Source organism: Suricata suricatta, chromosome 6 (genome assembly GCF_006229205.1).
Source record: "Suricata suricatta isolate VVHF042 chromosome 6, meerkat_22Aug2017_6uvM2_HiC, whole genome shotgun sequence".
Taxonomy (NCBI): Eukaryota; Metazoa; Chordata; class Mammalia; order Carnivora; family Herpestidae; genus Suricata; species Suricata suricatta.
This window is the reverse complement of record NC_043705.1, coordinates 65,928,070-65,942,934: the sequence shown is the minus strand read 5'-3', so window position 1 is coordinate 65,942,934 and position 14,865 is coordinate 65,928,070. Positions and strand designations below refer to the sequence as shown.

General features: G+C 41.0%; 1 protein-coding gene across 1 annotated transcript in view; it reads right to left on the bottom strand.

The window, feature by feature from the left end:
- Positions 1-225: 225 nt before the first annotated feature.
- LOC115293463 overlaps positions 226-14,865 on the bottom strand; it is a 99,946-nt gene continuing 85,306 nt past the window's right edge. Inside the window, exons 4-5 of the mRNA XM_029941226.1 lie at positions 7,267-7,443; positions 226-574 (exon numbers count right to left, since the gene is read on the bottom strand). Coding sequence (XP_029797086.1) covers positions 307-574; positions 7,267-7,443 — 445 coding nt within the window. The 3' untranslated portion in view covers positions 226-306. The remainder of the gene's footprint in view (positions 575-7,266; positions 7,444-14,865) is intronic.

The following is a 14,865-nucleotide window of genomic DNA, read 5'->3' as shown; positions in this document are numbered from 1 at the left end:
ACTCCATTAAGGATACCATTTGATATCACATGTGCCGCAGGTGCAGTTGATGAAAGTGCTAAAGCAGCTGGATGTGACTGACGTCTTTGGGAAGGACAGGACTTACCCTGCGCATGCAGTTGTTGTGTCCAAATGCTGTTCTTACCTCCCAATGGACAGGTATTGTAAATAAAGAGAAAGGGCACTCGCTTATTTTAAACACCAAATATGAGCTGGGAGCTGTTCTCGGCACTATGTAAAAGCTTTATTTAGTTCTCACAGTCAGAGTGTCCTTCTCCTAGAGTTCCATTTTATAGACTAAGGAAATTACGGCTCAGAGAGGTTAAGAGACTGATCTAAGGTCACACAGCTGTAGTTTTTTGTCCAGCTTGAATGCGAACACAGGTTTATGTAGTTTTGAATCTTGTGTTCTTTAAACAACTGGAATAGTTCACAGAAGCAGCTGTAGAATACTAACATGGTGGTAAGATTTCTGATTCCAGTCTGTCGGTCTTCCGAGAGTGGTAATAAATACAGGACATACAGCACAGGTTTCTGCCTCTTTGTTTTGAAACATGAAATCAGTCGGAACGAACTGGGGTAGAAGGAAGCAACAAATAGTAAAACCAAGCTCACCAGATGAAAATATGGATAAAAATGTTTACATTCCCGCAACTCTAAATGTTGAAAAAGAAAAGACACACTGAGAAAATATGTCTGTTTTTATGACTTGTTGATATCCAGGGGGTTTTTCCTTAAGCCTCACAACAATTTACAGCATTGCCAGCAGCATTCAGTACATTCAGAACAGGATCATTTCACCCACAGCTGAATGAGGGCCATGCTTGGGACAGCAACCAGAAGAGCCTTCCAGCAGACAGGCCAGGGAGGAAGCCGGGGTCAGTGAGTGAAGAAGAGAACAGAGCCATTTAAAGCAACACGGTTTATGTAAGTGTGATCTGATTGCTTCCACTGGAAATGGGTCAGATTTGAGTAGGAGAACCAGGGGCCTTGATGACCCCAGTGAAATCAGATTATGGCTTTTCTTTCAATATCCTCGGAGAACACGGCCTCTGATGAAATAGTGGTGCTTGGATCCATTTCAATCGGCTGTGTTTCCCATCCTCCTCTTGCCTCGTTGTAGTTGATTTGCATTTTTTTTTCCCGTTTTGGTTAAACATGTTAAACTAAACAGGATATGTCATATGACAGACTGTGATAATTTACTATTGGGAATAGGGAAAAAGTATGGGATAAAGAAATAGGTCTTTTTTGTCTCTCACAGCCATGATTCAGTTCTGACTCAAAAGGAAGTGTGCCACCTACTGAATCACGGAAACCACTTCCTGTAGCTGTTTGGTTTATTCTGGAGGGGCATTAGGCCAAGTACTGCCCTGCCCTGACCCTGACTGGCTCTCCAGAGCCAAAGTGTTCACAACTTGAGGTGGTTTGGCCTCAGACTCTGAGAACATTACATATTAAATTACAAGTGTTTCGTTTCCTAGCAAAGAGCCTTTAGCAACATGAAAACGAACATGTGTTATTTGCAAAGTGAGTGTATCATTACTCGACCTGAATATCCTTACTTTTTCATAAGGTATGTATTCCAGATGACCACTCGCAAGATCTGATGTACACTGGTGCTGTTTTCCTGAGGGCAGTTTGGGTAGTCGGTAGGGTGGCATTAACCAGATGAGGCTTCAAACATACCCTTTCATTAGTGAGGCAATACTCCAGTTGTATTCATTCATGCAACACATTTTTGAGCACTTGCTTACTGCCATGTCCTGTGCAAGGCAGGTACAGAGAATACAGTGGCAAACAAGACTATATGGATCCTGGCCTCATGTTGCTTTTGGTGCTTATGATCTGCACTGTACAGAAATTATGTTCACCCTTCTAAAGGCAAGGATCATGCTTTGTGCACAATTCAAAGGAACATCAATGAAAAGAAAACTTGTTCCCTCTCTGCCCACAGGGCCTTTTTGACCAGATATGTGTGGGTTTTTCTACACCAAAGAATTCTCCAATCCTCAGCAACCATGGACTATCCTGCAATTTAACTGAATCCTGACAATCAATGACCTGAATTAGCACAGATCCCTGGGTGATGGGCTCAGTCCCACAAGATTTCACTTCAGATTCCAGTCATACACGTTGTCACCTGCACTTCTGATCAGCTGGATATAACTTGAGCTTTTCCACCATCTTCTCTTTGGGTTTGGTAATTAGCCAGAATGGCTCACAGAACACCTACCAGTTTATTATAAAGGATGCACCTCGGGAAGAGCCGGATGGAAGACCACGTAGGGTGAGGGTAGGGTGAGGCATGGGTCAAGGGAGCGTGCAGCCGCCTGCCCTTGCTGGATGTGCCACCCTCCCAGCATCTCCATGTGTTCGCTGACCTGGAAGCTCTTTGAATCCCATAGCTTAGGGTTTTTATGGCAATTCCATTGTGTGGACATGATCAATTGAATCACAAGCCATTTGTGATTAAATTGTTCTCCCGCCCCTCTCCTCCTGGAGGTCAAAGGGTGGGGCTGAAAGTTCCAACTCTTAAATTACATGATTGGATCCCCTGGCAACCAGCCTCCACCTTCCAAGAGTCATCTCATTAGCATAAACCTAAGTATGGTTTAAAGGAGCTTATTATGAGTAACAGAGGTGCTCCTGTCACTCTTATTACTCAAGAAATTCCAAGGGTTTTAGGAGCCCAGTGCCAGGCACCAGGGAAAAAGACCAAAATATATGTATTTCTTATTATACCACAATCACACAGCCCCAGCATCTAGCACTGAGCCTTGCATAAAGGAGCCCCTCAACACTTGTTTGAGTAGATACATGAAAGAAAGAACAAAAGACAGAAAGAAGGAAAGAAGGAAGGGGAGAGCAAAGGGAGGGAGGAAAAGAAGTCACCCCCAAATCATATTGTATTTGCAAGTGAAGATGAGAATACCCAGCTGTTTTTCTTCTGTAACTCACGTTCCAAACAGACAAAAGATTTGTGCCCTTAGGTGCATCTGGAGAGTCTGTGGTGCTTCGTGATAAATATGGGCTCTTAATACGGGAAGTTCTAGAACAAAGGAGGCCCATTCTGAGAGCAGGTCAACATGAGAAGTCCTAAGTCTGAGAGCAAGTCAACATCTCTCAGTGTAAAAGACTCTGTTCTCTTCACAATAGGCCAGAATCCTGAATGCTAGGTAATTTGTTTTTCCTCTGGTGGTCCGTGCCCAAAAGGTGTGTCAAAGGATGGCTGTAAATCTGTGTAACACTGAGCAAGTGCTTTACTCACCTCAGAGGAGAGTAATGAGAATGCAGTGAAACAATGTCTAGAATGGTCCTTGGCACACTGGAGGCTCCTTGTAAGTAGCAGCTTTCACTACTACAGCCTCTCTTAATATTGTTACCATTATTACTTCTACTACTGTTACTGAGGTTACATCTGGTAAGGCCAGCAGTTTTTTCAGAGTATGACGAATGGCTTTTCGTTTAGCGATAGAATTCTAAGGTTCAGTGTCACAGCCTCCCTACACCCACCTACTCCTTTTGACAATCACAAAAATTATAAACTGACCTTCAGTTTATAATTCTGAAGGAATTCTCATTGTCAAGAAGAGACTGTCTAGGTGACTTACTTATGTTTAATTTATGAAAGAAATATTCTCCAAACATAAAATTAAATAATATTGGATGTTTTATATTACAAATTTTAAGAGTTTATTTGAGCAAAAATGGAATCTAATTGGGCCACGCCAAACCAGAAGTGGTCATGAGTGCTCTATGGACAAGACTTTTCTAGAAAAGCAAGAAAATTACTTGATTGTCTATATGCTTGCCTTGTTTGGGAAAGACTAACTGTGATTGGTTGTCCTTAGGATTCAATTTCTTAACGTTGAGGCATGACAGGCTTAGGTTTTAGTCTGCATTAGAACCAATTCAGTCCTGGGGAGCCTGGGTGGTTCAGTTGGTTGAGCTTCCCACCTGGGCTCAGGTCATATCTCCTGGTTTGTGAGTTCAGAGCAGGCTCTGGATCCTGGATTCCCCCAATTTCTCTGCCCCTCCCCCATATGTGTGTGTGTGTGCGCACGCGCACACACACGCGCACGCGCACACACACACACGCACGCGCACACACACACACACTTGCACTCTCTCTCTCTAAAATAAATTTTTAAGAACATTAAAAAAAAGAACCACCTCGGTCTAGGGGCCTCTTCATTTAATTAATTTAACACTGGGTTGTTTTGCCCCTGCCCTAAGGCTATTCTCTGTAAGGCTGACCTACAATAGGAAGAGGGAAAAAAGAGAAGTAGGAAGAGATACAAAGAAAGAGAAAATCCCCACCAGAAATACTGAAAAGAGATGGAGGTTTTATGGACGCTTCCTTAAGTACCACTGAGGTGTTTGTACTGTACCTCATACCTAGATAACTGGTATCTTGTTCAGACCTTGACCAGGTTCTTCCTTAGAGTTCTCCTTTCTATGCAAGTCCAACATGTCCCTTCATATGGATTCTACTTTACTCAGATGACACTTTCCTTCCCCATTCCCTTCAAATCATCCCAGAGTCTGCCCTCTGTGTCACCTTCCTCTTTGCTTTCCCACTTTGCTCACCTATCCTGTCATTTGGCTCAACAAAGGATTAGAAGTTAGACCCTAAATGCAGTTTTTAAAATCAAGGCATTATGAAAAGCTGTTTAGCCAAGAATTATGATAGCAATTACAGCAAGCAAATAAATTAGTTCACAAGTCTCAGAAGCTCAACAAGAGGGGCGCCTGGGTGGCTCAGTTGGTTAAGCATCCGGCTTCAGCTCAGGTCATGATCTTACGGTTCATGGGTTTGAGCCCCACGTCAGGCTATGTGCTGACAGCTAGCTCAGAGCCTGGAGCCTGCTTCAGATTCTGTGTCTCCCTCTCTCTCTGACCCTCCCCTGCTCAAGCTGTCTCTCTCTCTGTCTCTCAAAAAATAAAAACATTAAAAAAAAAAAAAAAAAAGAAGCTCAACAAGATTTTAAACCCTCATCTCCATTACAGTTTTATTACCATTTATCTTAACTGATACATCCCAAGTCCCTAAAACAGAGCCTGGCAAAAATATTTATTGAATAAATTAGCTTAAGAGTTAACATTTTAAGTAAAACAAAATATCATTAGATTTCCCCTTCTTTTTCCTTTTAAGTATTCTGTGTGAGACAAATAGTCATGCATACATCCATATGTAAGAATATAATTTTGTCATTAATTTCTTATGATGTCACTTAAGGTCAAATGTCACAGAAAATTATATTGAACCCTTGACCAACCTGTCTATTTTCTCCATTGGAATCTTGGCCTAACTAAGAAATAACATCAAGGAAAGATTATTTGTTGGCAGAAAAATATCCTCTCTAAATTCTTGTGTGTTTTGTTTTGATTTTCCTTAGTGACTAGAGGTCAGTTTCAATCCACTGAAGCACAGATTCCAAATTTTCAATCTGGTTTTCTTGAGTACTGACTTGGTGCCAAGAATGAGGCAATGACACAAAATCACTACCAAGACACACACACACACAATTCTAGGGCCTGTTCTGATGATTTGCAAGCTTCTTCCTCTCTAAAATTTATGCTCAAATTCATACTTTTTAATCTGAAATGGATCTACTCCCTCTCTCCCTAGCACTCCCTCTCTCCCTAGCAATTCCTTTTGATTTTTTTTTTTTTTGATCTAATACACTGGTCAGGGTATTCCATACCCTAAAAGATATAATAGAATCATCTATTGACCAAAGATTATGTGACCTCTGCTTATCCTTTCCTGCTTGCTTTTAAAACCTGAATTTTATATGCTTAAGGGTGGGTCAATGACTACAAATATAATTATTGAACAATCATTTTGTTTTAGCCTAATGAAAAAAGGAAACTAAACATTATTTGGCAGCCCCCCAAATAATCACATGTTTAATGGAGTGGAGGGACAGTGCCTAAAAGAAAGGGTGGTATGGTAGAGAGCCAAAAGAACATCCACTATGGGTAATATGAGTACCAGCTTTGGATGAGATCCAGCTCTGTTTGAGACACTGGCAATTCACTTAATCCAAGTCCCAGTTTCTTCAGCCATGACTCTAGAGATCAATACCTGTCTACTTCTTTTGTGAATGTCTTTACTAAAATTAACTGTTATGTGCTGTTCTGTGATTCTGTAAATCTCAGAATAATCTTTTCCTGTTAGAGCCAAGTTCTCTCATGGTCAGAGATATTCACCTGGTTATTTTGGCTTCTCTAGTCCTGCTGGTGAAAACACCTCCAAGGGAACTTTTGGTCAGGAGCTGACAATGGCATTTAAGGTCACTTGTGCTCTTGGATAAAAGGAGAATTTGAAAGGAGACCAGGGTTTACCCACCAATAATATACTTTTTTTAAAAATTTGGACCTATTAACTTCCCTAACAGGGATATTTAATTCACATTTAAGTCCTTATTAATGCCAAGCTCTTTTTATGTATTAAGTCATTTAATTCTTACAGTAATTCTTTGAGACAGGTTATCACTTAGGGTGTTTGAGTCACTATACGTTACAGGAAAAAAAGAAAACTCCAAATGACTAAAACAGTATGGGCACTTGTCGGCTCACATAACTGGTAGTCTAAAGAGAGAGCATCTTCAAGATTGGCTGATAAATCTAGTGCCTTCCTACAGTCACCAGGTTCCCAGTTTCTATCTCTGTCCTTGCATCCAGTGTTGGATTCTTCCCAACAGCAAATTTCCTTTTGTAGCATGGCCATCAGCCAGAAACCTGCTTCCTTATTTATATCTAACAATGAAAAAATTGAAAAACTTGCCTTCTCCTCCTTATGATCTACCTTTAGTCAGATGCTTATCTCATAAATAGCTATTGGGGGTAAAGTTGGGGGGAAGAGAAATACTATGGTAGGATTAACTCATCTCCTGATTCTGAGTGTTAGGATTATCTTGTTTGATTTAGGTGAATTATAATTTACTCCTGGTGCTGGGGTGACTCTCTGTACCACAATGCCTTCTACACAGTGAAAAAGAAAAAGATCAAATTTGGGAGAGCCACCTATCACGCACACTGGTAAATATTGCTAATTCCCAATTTACAGATGAGAAAACTGAGGCACGAGTGAGGAAGATTAAGTTAATTTGCCCAAGATAATAATTGAATTTGGGGAGTCTATATCCATTCTAATCATCACTTATCTCCTGAATGCATTTTTTTAAGATTTTATTTTTAAGTAATCTCTACACCCAACATGAGGCTCAAATTTACAACTTTAAGATCAAGACTCACATGCTCCACCAACTGAGCCAGTCAGGTGTCCCTCTTGCATCCATTTCTTGAAAGCTTATGATGTATATGAGGAATTCCAAGATAAGGAGAAAGTGTGTAAAGGAAAGACCACAGTACTGGGCATCAAGAGATGAGATTCCAATCTTGTCTCTTCTGCTTACTAGCTTTGTGACTTCTCTGAAAATGAGAATAATAAAATCTATTTATTGGAATAGTAGCAAATACTCAAATAGAAACCCTGCAGTGGATACTGGACGGCTCAGTCGGCTAAACATCCATCTTCAGCTCAAGTCATGATCTCACAGTTCATGGGTTTAAGTCCCATGTCCAGTGCTGTGCTGACAGCTCAGAGCCTGGAGCCTGCTTCAGATTCTGTGTGTGTGTCTCTCTCTCTCTGCCCCTCCCCCGCTCACACTCTGTCTCTCTAAAAACAAATAAACATTAAAAAAATTTTTTAAATAAAAGTTTATTTATTTTTGAGAGAAAGACAGAAAGTGCATACATGAGTAGTGGGGGTGGGGAGGGGCAGAGAGAAGGGAGAGAGACTCCTAAGCAGGTTTCATGCTGTTTGTGCAGAGTCTGATGCAGGGTTTCAACACACAAATCATGAGACCATGACCTGAGGCAAAGTCAAGAGTCAGACAATTAACTAACTGAGCCACCCAGGCAGCCCATGGGGTTGAATTTATTTCTAACAAGGTGAATCTCGGAAAATTTTATAGATAAGAAATAAAAAAGGGTAAAATAGCTATAAACTGTAAAGCAACCCAGATAATTAAACTTCCTGGGGTTACTGCAAAGCTGTATCTATAAAGTTAATTGAAAATATAACAATACAAACTAAGAGGTTAGATACCTCATAGTGTATGGGAATAAAAACCATCAGAAATCAGAAGAGGAGGATTTTATTCCTGATATTACACTTACTAGCAGACCCTGGGAGGGAGGAAGGGAGGGAGGAAGGGAGGGAGGAAGGAAGGAAGGAAGGAAGGAAGGAAGGAAGGAAGGAAGGAAGGAAGGGAGGAAGGAAGGAAGGAAGGAAGGAAGAAAGAAAGAAAGAAAGGGTGTGGCGTCCAGGTGGCTCAGTGGTTAAGCATCCAAATTGGGCTCAAGTCACGATCACAGTTAAATAGGTTCGAGTCCCAAATTGGGCTCTGTGGTAACAGCTCAGAGCTTGGAGCCTGCCTCAGATTATCCCTTTGCCCCTCCCCTTCTCATGCTCTGTGTCTCTCCCTCTCCCTCCCTCCCTCTTTCAAAAATAAATAAACATTAAAAAAAGAGAGAGAGAAAGAGGTCCCTCTGGAACCCTGGTTATTAATTAAGGAAAAGTAAAGTGGGCCCAAGGCATGTGTAGACTTAAAGCTTCCACAGAAGAGTGTGGGCACGACCTGGTTAAAGAGCACTGGACTAAACTGTCTAATCTCTGACTGCAGATAAAAGAATTATCAAACGTACAGTTAAAAATCAAGGAAGCATGTAAATATTATTTAAACCTTTAAGCCAATCTCTACTTTTGCTTTTCTTTTTGCTTCACATCTCTGAAAATGCTCCAGTACCTGAACACCCAATTAATCAAAGGGAAACATCTGTAATATGTAGCAACTAAAGTATCACCTTCCCTGGGTAGATCACAAAGTCCTTGGCAATGACTTCCATACCAGACTAGTGAGTATTGTTGTTCTCCTTTCCCAGATGGATAAACAGAGGATAAAGGCCTTGTTCAGTGTCATACGTTTGTCACCAAATGAGACATAATGGATGTCAGTCTTCTCATCCCTTCAACAATAAAACGCTTTCAAGCTCTTATAGTCAACAAGAACTTTTGTAAAGACGACACTGGCTGAAAAGCCATATACATGGATGACATACACAAATAGGAGGAAAATTAACTTGAAGCTGAGTGTCTAACATCAGTGACTCTCAGTGGTAGAGACAGAAGCAAAGTAAAGTTTTGGCAAAGAAAGGGCTAAGAGAAAATAAATTAAATATAGCTAATTATTATCAAGTACTGTTTTTACACTGTAAATGAGTGAAAATCACTCTTTAAGTAGTAGTTCCTATCCCGTGATTGAGTCATCCATTCATTCAATAAATACTTCTTGATAGGCTCTTCTGTGCCAAATCCTCATTTCTGTACCAGAAATGAAACCATGAGCAGAGCAGATAACAATAATAACAACCATAGCTACTGTAGCAGGTAGCAATAATAATCAAATGTCAAAACTAGGTGAACTAGCATTCTCTTTGGGGCTGTATCCACTGACCATAACAGAGCTAATCTACTTTGAAATACTCCAGCTCTGAGGCTCCTGGTCAGAAGTCGCTGTTGGTGGGCCTGCCTCTTGTCAGTGCCCCCACCAATGAGAATGGACTTATATTCAGTCCTTGGAAAGGCAACCGGAACTGAGAGCATTATGACCTCACTGTAATTTTTAAATTACTAGAGCCAGTTCTAACTTTACTTCTTTGTTTCCTATGACTCAAATACTGAAAGAGATTGCAAAATAAATGCTATCTTAATATTGTTTTAACACAGAACAAGTGTTCCTTTCCATTGGGCTTGCCATGTAATAAAACACAAGCATATTTGAGATTAATTTTCAGTGGTCAATTCATTGCATATATGATTTGTAAGAGTAAGTCCCTTGGAGGGGCTCTAAAAACAATCTCTTCATTTTTTAAAATGTCAATGTACTCACCCTGATGGAGTTCTCAGATGTTAGGAAATCTTTTGAGACAGAAGTGGGAGGGGAATGTGGGGGGGGCGGGGAGGGGGCCAAGTGATGCAATATTCCTGAGTGTCATGTGATTTCACAATTTGTTTTTCATTCTGTTTGGATTTCTAAAATGGAAGACTCTCATGTCAACAAGCATATAACTGAAGCTTAAAGCACAAGAAACAAAACCACAGTTTCAAATATATATGACATGTATATATTCTTAGTATTTGATGGGATGCTAGCTGGCATTAACATCTGATCTCTGAGAAATATGAGTTTTTCTCTGACAGATTTACTAACTTGCTTTGTCTGAACACAAGACCCATAAGCAATACCTAATGAGAAAACTTTCTGCCTTCTCCAAGGTCAAAGTTGGAATAAGTGTAAGGAATTCAGTTTTCCTTACTCGACAATATTCATCATTCTTGTACTCAGTATGCTAATGAAAAACGCAAGCCTCTTACAGTTAGCACAACGATGCAGCAAATTTTCAGAGATAAAATACAAATGGATGAAACTGGAAGGATGTAAAAATACAGTTATTAACTTCTTATAGTCCCAGATTTAAAGTTTAAATGCTATGCTCTCATTGTCAAGAAAAAGTCAATTAATAAAACTGTAAACAAAAAACACTTTTTTTCCCCCCTGTTCCACTTGTCCACTTTTGCCGGTACTTAGCTGTTAAACTGCTCAGGCTTTCCAAGTTTCTGTGTGTTTTCCCCCTTCCCGTTGAGCATTTCTAGTACACTATAGATAGCCTAATGATAGTGGGCATGCGAGGAGGAAAAAAAAAAAATCAAGTTCCAAAAGAATAGCAGCAATAAAACATAGTTGTCTGGAAAAAACAGCCTCGGAGGCAGGTGTGTCAAATAAAATACGTACTTCGTTTGGAGTCAGGATGTATTTTCAGTTTGTCTCTATTAAGCATTTATTTGGTAAACTTCAGCTGATTAACTTTTCTGTGACTCTTTATTTTCAAAAAAGGCTAAACGCAAATGAAGACATGAGTTTATTTTTTAAAGGAAATCTGGTGATTAAATATAATGTGGCATAAATAGAGTCTATGGAAAGAAAATGCAAATTGTTTGGTTGCCAGATCCGGAAGCTTGAGACCATCTTCACTACTACAATTGTAGAGTCTCTCACTACATATTCTTCCAATAGTCGCAGAGCCTTCTCACCTTTCCTATGCCAATCGGATTCATGGGTACCACAATCATGTTGATTTAATTCAAGTCAGAGTCAACGTTTCCACGTAGATCAAGAATGATTCTTCCTTGCAGCTGGGGCCTTATCACAGCCTTTTAAGTCCTGTCCATTTTACACTTCTGTGAAGAAAAGGGATACCAGCACGCTAGCATTGCAATGATTGTTGGTGAATCACACGACAGTAGCAAGTGATTATATAAAGTTTGAAGCATGTTAGAGCAGAAATGGTACTAAAAATAAAGTCCTACCTCCCCTAAAACTCTTCTCATTACCAGGGCCATCATTTTTAAGTAAAGCTTGCATGTATTTCTTCCGTATCTTGCTGGTATAAGTACACTTTGCAAAGTGTGCAATTCATTACCAGGTAGTAACTCTAGCAAAGGAAGAAATCTGGCTGGGTCAGTGATTTGTCAGCAAGGCCTTGAATCACGGAGAAGTTGGTCTCTGGTGTATCTTCTTGGTCCAAAAAGTAGGAGGCGGTGGTCCACTGGGCCAGGAATTGTCTGGCAGTATCAACATCCTGGCTGTTGCTCACGGTAGGTTGCATTTTTTGGCTTTTGCTCCTGAACTGAAAGTTCAAGTGTGAAAACCGGGACTGAAGCCTCATCTCGGCTGGAACCAGGACACCCCCAGTTCAGCCAGAAGTTAGTTTGAGGGTGTAGTGGCCCAGCATTCCAGGAGTGGCACATGTCACTAGGAGGTGTGCCAGGGCTATGTCCCAACTGCAAAGCAGGGCTTGCCACACATCCTTCACTCCATTAATATACTGGATTTCTAGGTGACTGGGCAGAGGCACTGTTGAGAAAAAATCGAGATGTGACTTATATGCTGAGCCTATTATCTCAGCTGGGGTAGGCATGTATTTGAGAAAAGTCAGGCCGTGGCTGTAGATTTCAGACCTCCTTCTCCACAAAGTACCAGAAAGTTTCTCCTTTGCCCTTTTGTTCCATCCTTCTTAAGAGTAAAGGCCTTATGGTTCTCCCTTGCTCCTTTCGCATTAACCAAATGCTTCTACAGCAGTAGCTTCCAAAGCTGACTGCATCAGAAAGGAAGAAACACCTCCAGGCCTATGCTTCTGACATAACTTGTCCCCTTACAATGCTGGCTCTTCATACAAGTTTACCTTCATACAAGTAATTGTTTTTAATTACAATGTAGACTCTACTAAAGAGGGAAAAATCAGGACAGGACAATGTTGCATAAATTGAAGGGAGAAGTCCACCTCATCACCCTCTAAAATCCCACTCTCTGAAGCCAATTACTGGTAGCAATTTGGTGTGCTTTTATGGACCTTTCTCTAAACACATGCAGACATATATGTATATAAGTGTTTCCAAGAGTTTGTGCCTTTTTGGGGTTTTGTTTTTACAAAACTGGTCGCTCAAGGTACTCTACTAAAAATATGTGTGTCGATAGCAGTCGGATGGGGCATAGATGGAATGGGCCTTGCTCTTCTCCCTCCTAGCCTGGCTGAATGTGCTAACTCTGTGATCTCATGTTGGAAGAGAGCTTTGTGGTATGGCATCCAGAACCTGGGCCAGGCAGCACAGGCGTGGCCGCCGACACAAAGAACATCTGGTTTTCAGATATAAGTCAGACAGCCAAGACTCAGGTACTTGTGTGTCAGAGCCTAACACAGTCCAGGATCAGACTGAATTTAACTAGCTAGCAGGAAATACGTGAATGAGTTTGTGATATATGATTTAACTCAAAATGTCAGTGATTTGAATGCAATGAAATTGGTATGAAATGTATCAGTGCTAAACTTTTGTGGTTCACTTCTGCACTGCTTTTGGCACAAAAAGCAATTATGATGGGGCACGTGGGGGTCTCAGTCAAGCCAATGACTGTTGATCTTGGCTCAGATCACGATCTCATGGTTTGTGGGATCAAGCCCTCTGCATTGGGTTCCACACTGACAGCAAGGAGTCGGCTTCTTTCCCACTCCCTCTCTCTCACTTTCTCTCTCAAAATAAGTAAATACACTTTAAAAAATGTTTAAAAAAGTAAAGCAATATGTGCAAAACAGTAGCCTGATTAGTTGTTCACACACACACACACAATACAGTGCTTTTCACACATCTTAATTGCTTTTCTGCTAATGAAAGTATACTGCAAATCATAAAAGTATAGTATCCTCTTGGACGATAATTCCATTTCATTATCAGGTAATAAATGTTGAAAATCATTCAGAAGGGACTAAATGACTCATATTTACAGGGAAAGTTAGGGTGAAAACACTTCTCTTATAGGAGATAATTACGAAGACTTGCCGTTCAAAATCATATATCTCTGTACATAAATGAGTGACTATTTTGAGACCATGTTCAATGTTCTTCTGTTTTGCATTTCTTATTTGCCCATATCAACCTGTAGGTTAGGGAAGGGAATGTCTCCAAAGAGGAAGGGTACAGACTAAAGAAGTAAATTTAAGAACTCAGTAGCTTTTCTAAAGGCTAAGGGAGATAGAAATGCCTTAAACAACACTTAGAAGAGAAGAAAGGATGTGTTAAATGTCTTATGACTCAGGGGCACCTGGGTGGCTCAGGTGGTAAGCATCTGACTCTTGGTTTCAGCTTAGGTCATGATCTCACAGTTCTTGAGGTCGATGTCCACATCAGTCTCCTCACTGACTAGGAACCTAGTTGGGATTCTCTCTCCCTACCTTGCTCATGTACTCTCTCTCTCTTTCAAAAATAAACAAACTTAAAAACAAAAAAACTTCTTAAACTGAGAGCCTAAAGGAGCCAGAACACCAGAGAATTTGCATTATAAGGCGCAGAGTGGGTACAATGGCTAGTGTTCCCACCACTGAGATAGGAGATAAGTTTCTCCAGCCTGAGGAAGAGAGAGATTCAAAGGGAGATCTAGACAGGGCCTACGGGCTGCCTACGTGCCGCCTACGTGCTGTCTGGGTTTCTGAGAGGGAGAAATAGAAACCTCATAAAGACTCAGTAAAACTAGAGGTGGAGACTGCAGGGAACTTTGCTTCTGTTCTCAGAGGATAGCCTGAGGAGATTCCAAGACCTTTCAAAGGTCATATCCGTTGTGGCAACAGAGCACAGCAGACCAGGGAAGAGCTGGGGTGGGTGACCTAAGAGGTGGCTGAGAATAGCCAGGGGACCCAAAGCAGCCTGGGGTAGGATGAGGACGATAAAGAATGCCTGAGGACAGGACGACATCTGCAGATTATGAACTCTGAGCATCAGCAGCAGAGGCCTGCAGAGCCAAACAGACTGGGTTCTGCTTCAAGGCCTACAGGGATAGAGGAGGACAGAAGACCAAGGGCCTCATTCCCACCTGATGTCAGGGTGATACATACGCTCCATTTTCCTTCTGCCTTCACTACCTCATCCCTAAAAGAGAGGAAGGGAGAAGACAGAGAAAGCAATCCTCTGTTAAGTGAGCATTAGTTAAAAATAAATAACTTAATTCAAAAGTTTTGAATTCACAAAATGCAGTGTTTCATGGGCAGTGGAAATAGGGCTCTTGAGCCAGGCTAAGATGAGAGATAGAGAAACAAAGCTACATGCGAACATACCCGAGTCCGTGTCTGGAATTTTCATGCCCACTATCTACACACAGAGACGGCAGGCACGACTAAACAAGTATTTCTATTTCGTCTGTATTTTTTCATCATATCATGGGCCCTAGAGGCAAACAGACCTGG